This window comes from Muscardinus avellanarius (genome assembly GCF_963383645.1).
Source record: "Muscardinus avellanarius genome assembly, chromosome: 10".
Classification (NCBI taxonomy): domain Eukaryota; kingdom Metazoa; phylum Chordata; class Mammalia; order Rodentia; family Gliridae; genus Muscardinus; species Muscardinus avellanarius.
The window spans coordinates 35618693-35627384 of NC_137796.1; the positions used below are offsets into that span (position 1 = coordinate 35618693).

The window sequence follows — 8692 nt, forward strand, 5'->3', positions numbered from 1 at the left end:
TCATGGGTTCCACCCAGTACCACAGATTAAAAAAAAAAAAAAAAGTAGCCGGGCGTGGTGGCGCACGCTTGTAATCCCCGCGCTTGGGAGGCTGAGACAGGAGGATCGCACAGGTTCGAAGCCAGCCTCAAGCTACTTAATGAGGCTCTCAGCAATTTAGTGAGACCCTGTTTCCAAATAAAATAGAAAATAGGTCTGGGAGTATAGCCCGGAGGTAGAAAGCCTCTGGGTTCTACCCCCAGTACCACAAAAAAAAAAAAAAAAAAAAAATAGTAAAATAAATTTGAAATCTTCCTGGTGTCCTAAAGCAGCTCAATCCCTAGCAAATATTCACAGGTGAAAAGAATATTTTACTCACCAGGCTCTGATTGCCTCAGGAGGCTCTGAGCTATCCTGTCAACTCTGTAGGAAAGAGTAAAAATCAGCTGCTAGTAACTACCCCCTAATTTTTCTAAATAGAACTTTCTTTGCCTTAGAGCCCTACCAAGAATACTTAGTATCTGTGTGTACTTGATTAACACAGTCTCTAGTGTTGTAGGTGTGATCCTGAAATAGTTTCCACCACTAAATGTTACTCTAATGGAGTCAACGGAACAGAGAATACAAAGTTGTGTGAAATCATACAGCAGCCTACTTTTCTACTTCCCACAGGAAAAATGCCTGTCATTTTTCTCAGCTTCAGCAGGTTTAAGGATACCTAGCACCAAACAGGGCATGGTGGTGCATGCCTGTAATCCCAGTACTTGGGAGGCTGAGATAGGAAGATCCCAGGTTAGAAGCCAGCCTTGGCAACTTAGTAAAATTTCCATCAACTTAGCAAGACCCTGTTTCCAAATAAAAAATAAGGCTGCGTGTACAGCTCTGAGGTAGAATACTCCTGGGTTCATCCCAACACCTCCCCCCCAAAAAAAAAAGACCTACATATTCACTGTCATCATGTCTACATCATTCCTATGATATACCAGTCATCTGAGAACCAACCAGTGTGACAACCACCTGACCAGCCGATTATCAGCAAGTCTCTCTCCCTGGAACTTTTCGACTCCTAACAACACAACTTACTGGCAGCAGTTTCATAGAAAAAGCTGAGATGTAGAACCACCAGGCGCACTAGGTTCAGAATTGTTCTAGCACACATGCTAGAATCTGTCTCAGATATTCTAGTATCCTTTTCACCTCCTATATGGAAGGGTGCACGATTAAATCCAAGGGCTTTCTATCTGAGCTATACCGCCAGCCCTACTTTATTTTTCAGTTTGAAACAGGGTCTCACTAAGTTGTAGAGGGCGCACTAAATTGCTGAGGCTGACCACGAACCTGTGATCCTCCTGTCTCAGACTCCCAAGTACTGGTATTACAAACATGCACCACCAAACCTGGATCCACATCCTATCTCTCTTACAATGTACAAAATCCTCTGTGTGAACACAGGGAAGAATCCAAAAAGTTCCAGTCATTCACTGTTTCCTTTTGCTTCTCAAAAGTTAAAAACTTAATGGGAACTGAAAGAGTCCACACACTGAAATTATAATGACTCTTGATGGTAATCATGTTCATAGGCTAACAGACATTCAACAGAAGATCCAGGTTGTGACATTAAAGTATTTTAGTTGAAAATAGTATACTAGAATTTGAGATTTTTTTTTTTTTTTTTTGCAGTACAGGGGATTGAACCGAGGGACATGCTGCCTATAAGGTACACCCTCAGGCCTCTTTTTCATTCTTTATTTTAAAATAGGATTTCACAGCCGGGCGTGATGGCACACACTTGTAATCCCCGCGCTTGGGAGGCGGAGACAGGAGGATCGCACAGGTTCGAAGCCAGCTATGCTGGCTTAAGAGACCCTGTTTCCAAATAAAAATATAAAATGGCCTGGGAGTGTAGCCCGGAGGTAGAAGGGCTTCCAGGAACCCCAGTACCACCAAAAAAAAAATAATAATAGGATTTCACAAAGTTGCAGAGGGCCTAAGTAGCTGAGGCTGGCCATGAACTTGTGTCCTGTCTCAGCCTCCCAAGTACTGGGATTACAAGCGTGTACCACCACACCCAGCTTTCCCAGGCCTTTTTTTTTTTTTTTTTTTTTTTGCGGGTCTGGGGATGGAACCCAGGGGCAATCGACCTCCAAGCTACGGCCCCTGCCCTCTATTTTTATTCTTTATTTTTTGAAACAGGGTCTCACTAAGTTACGGAGGGCCTCACTAAGTAGGTGAGGATGTCCCAGGCCTTTGTAATTTTTATTTTGTCACTCAGTCTTGCTGTGCTATTGAGGCTGACCTCAAACCTGCAATCCTCCAGTCTCAGCCTCCCAAGTAGTGGGATTACAGGTGTGCACCACCATGCATTGCTTATAAATTCTGCTAAAAAAATCTAAAGAATGCACTTCAGAAACCAGACATGGTGGCACACACTGTAATCCCATACTTAGGAGGCTGAGACAGAGGATCACAGGTTCGCGGCCAGCCTCAGCAACTTGCAAGGCCCTCTCCAACTTAGTAAGACTCTGTTTCAAAATAAAGAATAAAATAGGGCTGGGGTGTAGCCTGGAGGTAGAATGCCCCTGGGTTCCATCCCCAGTACCAAAAAAAAAAAAAAAGAAAAAAAAAAAAAAGAAAAATGCACTTCAGTACCCAAATCAGGAAAATTTAACAACCTGAAGGTCCCACCCAGTTCACTAATAACTGCTATGAGCTACACTTGCAAATGTACAGAAATTATATTTAGCACAAATATATGGAATAAAGTCTCTAAATGTTTACTCAACCTGAATGCTATGGAGCCTAGCAGTAAAACCAATCTCATTAATAACATTACGTAGAAGTGATGCCAGTGCTGAAGAAAACCATCTGTACCGTAGGCTTACTGCGACAGAGTACACCATGAGCACTGTATCTTGACACGTATGGAGAGTACTGTCCACTGCAGTAAAAGGCACTCATCTCAGCCCTCCAAATCCCAAGCCCTCCTGGACACTCCCACCTTAACATCACCGTATCTTTGCCCAAGCCAATGGTACTTCTACCCTTTTCTTCAATAGTAACACAAACATAGACTGGTATGTTGATGCACACCTGTAATCCCAGTATTTGGGAGGTTAAAAAAAGAGAATTGCAGGTTTGAGGCCAGACTCAGAAATTTAGTGAGACCCTGTTTCAAAACAAAACAAAACAAAACAAAAAGAAACTAAAAGGAATTAGAGTATAGCCCAGAGGTAGAATGCCTCTGGGCTAAAGCCCTAGTACCCCCAAAATAAAACACAAACATTTCCCCAGTCGCTCAAGTTCAAAGCTGTAGGCTATCAAATCTACTAAGGGGTCAGGGTTCTCTCTATCCTTATCCTATAATACCTCTCCCATTCATTCTTCCTTCTACCCACAATCCTACTATCCCTAGTTCAAGGAGTTAGTCCTTAAACTTAAGTTTCCCAGGGTTAGGAGTATAGCTCAGCAGTAGACCACTTACCTAACATGCCCAAGGCCCTGGGTTCAATCAATAACACCATAAATTTAAAAAAAAAAAAAGAAAAGAAAAGAAAAGAAAAAAGAAAAAAAAGAACAGGCTGTTGTGGTCCCAGTGCTTGGGAGGCTGGGATAAGAGAATCACAGGCTCAAGGCCAGTCTCAGTAACTTAGCAAGATCTTGTTTCAAAATAAAAAACAGCCAAGCGTCATGGCGCACACTTATAATTCCAGCATTCAGGCATCAGAGATTGGAGGATCACGGTTGGAAAACAGCCTCAGCTACTTAGCAAGGCCTTCTGCAACTCAGTGAGACCCCGTTTCAAAAAAAGTAAGACTAAAAAATAGGACTGGGGGTGTAGCTCGGAGGTAAAATGCCCCTGGGTTCCATCCCCAGTACTGCAGAAATAATTAATTAATTTAAAAAAGAGGGTGTGAATATAGTTTGGAGGTAGAATGCACCTAGGATCAATTCCCAGCACACCCCCCCAAAAAAAACACACACTTCATTTTCCAGTAGTGTCTTTTTGATATATCTTTGACCAAATTCTCTCCAAAACATTATTGTGAACATGTTGTCTAAACCTTAAGAAACCACCTCCCGAGTGCTGGGATTACAAGCTTGCACCAACATGCCCAGCCCTATTTTTTTATTCTTTATTTTGAAACAGGGTCTCACTGAGTTGCAAAAAGCCTAAGTAGCTGAGGCTCTCCTCGAACGATGATTCTCCTGTCTCAGCCTCCCAAATGCTGGAATTACAAGCTTGTGCCACCAGGCCTGGCTCCATCTCCACATCTGGATAGCCAATTTGGAGGCTAGAAACCCCCACAATTTGCTAATGTACCAGCAAAGTATTAGTGTCATCCTAAGAATGCAGAAAATATTGATAACAGATTTACTATATTTAATCTCAGAATAGACTTACATTGATGTACTCTCTGAATTTGATTTTTTTAAACACCTGTATTAAGCTGGGTGTGCTAGCACAAGTTTGTAATCCCAGCATTCGGGAGGCTGAGACGGAGGATCGTGGTTCAAAGACAGCCTCAGCTACTTAGCGAAGCCCTTTGCAACTCAGTGAGACCCTGTTTCAAAACAAATAATAAAAATAGGGCTGGGGTGTAGCTTGGAGGTAAAATTCCCCTGGGTTCCATCCCCAGTACCCCCCCCCCAAAAATAGGACCAGGGGTGTAGCTCAAGAGGTAGAATACTCCTGGGTTCCATCCTTAGTGCTGCTAAATAAATAAATAAATAAATAGCTGTATTTAAAGTAGCAAAATTAGCCAGGCGTGGTGGCACACCCGTGTAATCCCAGAAATTGGGAGGCTGAGACAGGAGAATCATGGTTCGAGGACAGCCTCAGCTACTTAGTGAAGTCCTTTGTAATTCAGTGAGACCCTGTTTCAAAATAAAGAATAAAAAAATTGAACTGGGGGTGTAGCTCAGAGATAGAATGCCCCTGGGTTCCATCCCCAGCATTGCAAAAAAAAAAAAAAAATAGCAAAACTAAGCCGGGTTTGGTGGCGCACCCTTGTAATCCCAGCATTTGGGAGGCTGAGACAGGAGGATCATGCTTTGCAGACAGCCTCAGCTACTTAATGAGGCCCTCTGCAACTCAGTGAGACCCTGTTTCAAAATAAAAAATAAAATATAGGGCAGGGGGTTTAGCTCGGAGATAGAATGCCCCTGGGTTCCATCCCTAGTACCACCACCAAAAAAAAAAAAAAAAAAAAGTTACAGAATATAAGAAATAAAAGATCCACAAATCAAAATAGCAGTTAAGCACCCTAGAGCTCTTACAAAAACACTCTTAAGGCCAGGCATGGTGATGCTCACTTGTAATTCCAGTGCTTGGGAAGTTGAGACAGGAGGATGACAGATTTGAAGACCCTGGGCAATTTAGAACCTATACCAAAGAAAAAAAATAAAAAAGGCTGGGGGTGTATAACTCAAGAGACAGAATGCTCCTGGGTTCAATTCCCAGTACCACCAAAACAACAACAAAAAAATCATCCTTAGGAGCCACTTAATATGTGTGTGTGGGGGGGGGGGGGTACTGGAGGTGGAACCCAGAGGGGGGGGTTCCACCTTCAAGTGACATCCCCAGCCCTATTTTTTATTCTTTATTTGGAAACAGGGTCACACTAAGTTGTGGAGGGCCTCATTAAGTAGCTGAGGCTGTCCAAGAACCGCGATCCTCCTGTCTCAGCCTCCCAAATGCTGGGATTACAGGTGTGCGCCACCACACCTGGCTTAATATGGTTTTAAAAACTAGGAGGTCTTAAATTTTAAAAATTTTAAATCTTTAACTGCTAACATCTTCAATAGTAACAGGCAAAAGAATGGAAAGTCTGATGAAGTGATAAGCTGTTTTAAGGCACATTTACAATCAGTTTTTAAACAGTAATCCCTCTGGGAAATGAAAATTCCTCTCCTAATCCCTTTGAGGGCAATAGAATATGAATCTGGAGCAAGAACATTTTGCTTCTACCTAACTTCGAAAGTTAACCTTTTACAGTATTATCTGTATTCAATAGCAAGAAAAAAAAAAGAATAATTTCTAATTTAAAAAGTGGCCAGCATTTTGGATTTATCTTTTCTAGAAACATACAACAAAGATTCAGTAAACTGAAATTAGAGAACTGCAAGGTTTTAGTTGACAGTGATTACTTAACTGGAACTTCTTCCTATAAAATGAAACTACCAGAACCCCTCAGTATTCATTCATTCATTCGAAAACCACAGGTTTCCACAGGTTTATGCTTCAACTTGGTAATACTAACAGGATGGAACCACAAGCCTTAATAAAATGTGATGACCATGGAGAGCGCCCTTGAAGCTTGGCAACACAAGACTCAACCCTAAAGGGTTTCCCTCTGGAAAGTAGGGGCAGATGTGACATAAAACCCAGCAAAACACAGAACTACATTTTCCACAAATGGTGGGAGTAGTAATAGTAGCATATAGCAGACACCAGCCACTAGAAGCAGATGGAACCCACCAACTCATTTTACCCAGACCTTGAAAAAGGTACACAAAACTGTCTCTCCTTGCCAAACAGGACAGATATGAATGGGCAAATCGAAAAGGTTCACATAAGACTACTAATTGGTAATTTCATTTGTGTACTCTATCCCTCAATATAAGAGAGGACTGGAAAAATGAAAACAATTTGAAAACCGGTTTTCCATACTCGAACCACACACACACACACACACACACACACACACACACACACACCATGGTCCAAAAGCTTTACTTTACAAAAGAAAAAGTGACTTAATAACCTATTCCAGCACAGGGGCTCTTCTACAAGGGAAATCTAGCTGGAAACATTCCCAGCTTATGTACATAATTCACTAGGGGTCAGGTAAGATTCCATTTTGTAAGAGCTGAACTTTAAACAGAAAGTCACTGGTGGTGCAACATTCACTCATTAGCATAAAGTTACCCCTAGAATAAAAAGCACTGGCTGCCTCTGCCAAAAGGACAACTTTACAGTGAGAAGCAGGACCATGAACTCCTGGAAAGTTCCACCAGGCCTAAGAAGCACACACACCTCCACCAGCCTAAACTTAGCTGTCACCCCTGTCACTCCCTACAGACAAGGCACTGCTAATACCAAAAAAAAAAAAAAAAAAAAAAAATCAAATATAAATAAAATGATTGGCCAAAGGGTCAAGAGCAGGCAATGCCTTTCAGGACTGACATGATTCCAGTCTGGGGGTGGGGGAGGGGAGGAGCATTCTGGATGTTTCTATTCTTGGCAAGGAAAGCACCTCCAGGTCCTGAACCATCAGAACACACGCAACGGGAATGAATGATGATATGTCCGTGCTACGGGACCTCATCTTAGGAGGTGAAAAAGGTATGGAGTGCTGTTGGTGCAAGGGAGGAAGGGAGGATGGACTGGGACAGGGAAGGAGGGGATGGTTAAGTAGGGTCAGGGAAGGTGTGGACGGCTAAGAGGCAAGGGAGGAAGGTGTGAATGACTAAGGGAGGTCCGGGGAGGGTGTGGATGAGGGAACATCCACAGAAGGCGTGGACGTCTCAGGGGGATGAGGGGAGGCGTGGATAGCTAAGGGTCGGGGGGCAGGCCATCCAGACCTTGCCCTGTGAAGCAGCAGGGAAGGCAGGCCGTGGGGGTGGCCTCGCCCCGGCTCCCCCACCCCCTCTGTGGGCGTGTGCCCGGCTGCGCGTGTGTAGGGCCAGGCCAGCAGGCCGCAGGGCCACACTCACCCCACGACTCCCTGGTTGTAGTTCCTCCGCTTCCACGGGGTCCCGCTGTACACGCCCCCGCCGCCGTCTGCCCGGCCGCCCCCCAAGGCTCGCCCTCCGCTGGGCTGCAGCAGGCTGTAGTTGAGTCCGTAGGTGCTGGCCTTGTTGTCGCGCTTCCTCTTGTTGCTGCTGCCCGAGGCCGGGTCCGCGGGCTCGGCGGCGGGGACGGAGGCCGAGGGGTGCGGGGACGAGGCCGCCGAGGGGGACGAGGCCGCCGAGGGGCCCGCGGCGGCACGGCGGGCCCAGGCCGCCGGCTGGTGGTGGTTGTTGTTGTTGTTGGTTGTCTCCAGAGGCAGGAAGTCCCGCTGCTCCGCGGGCAGCGCGTGGCCGCCCAGCAGGCGCTCCCCGGAGCGGTACATGCCGGCCGGGGCCGGGGCCGGGGCCGCGCCGCCCGGGCTGCCGGTGCTGCTGCCGCTCCCGCCGGTGGCCGTGCTGCTGCCGCCGCCGCCGCCGCCGCTCGCGCCGCCGCTGCTGTGACAGTGGTGGTTGAAGTAGAGGTTCCTCAGCCCCTGGGTCGTCTCCCAGATCTGCATCCACAGACTGTTGGACGGTCCGAGCTGCTCTGGCTGGAACCAGGCGATCCTCGGATCCATCAAACGGCGGCCGCCGCTGCCCCCGCCCCTCGCGGCCGCCCGCAGGGCCGCCGCCGCCGCCGCCGCCTCAGGCGCACGCCCGGCCTCGGCCGCCGCCGCCGCCGCCGCCGCCGCCGCTGCTGCTCGGGGCCCGCCGCGGGCGGCGCGGTCGCGCAGGGAGCCGGGCCGGCGCCGGCGGCGTCGCTCCCGCCCTCGGGGGCTCCGCGGGCCCTCCCCCCCGCCCTCCGCCCCTCCGCCGAGCCCCTGTCACCGGGGTCCCCGTGCAAATGGCGGCGGCGGCGGCGGCTCCGGAGAAGGGCGAGCGGCGGCGGCGGCGGCGGCGGCGGCAGCAGCGGCAGCGGCAGCGGCAGCGGCAGCGGCGGGAC

The 8692-nt window shown here is 47.4% G+C and overlaps 1 protein-coding gene across 3 annotated transcripts in view; it reads right to left on the minus strand.

Annotated features, from left to right (window-relative positions):
• The window catches only part of TENT4B (terminal nucleotidyltransferase 4B), a gene marked incomplete at both ends in the record, with an annotated part of 87995 nt that extends 79668 nt beyond the window's left edge, over positions 1–8327 (minus strand). For all 3 annotated transcript variants that reach the window (XM_080702728.1, XM_080702729.1, XM_080702727.1), the window contains one exon: positions 7696–8327. In XM_080702728.1, coding sequence (XP_080558854.1) covers positions 7696–8327 — 632 coding nt within the window. The remainder of the gene's footprint in view (positions 1–7695) is intronic.
• Positions 8328–8692: the final 365 nt, after the last annotated feature.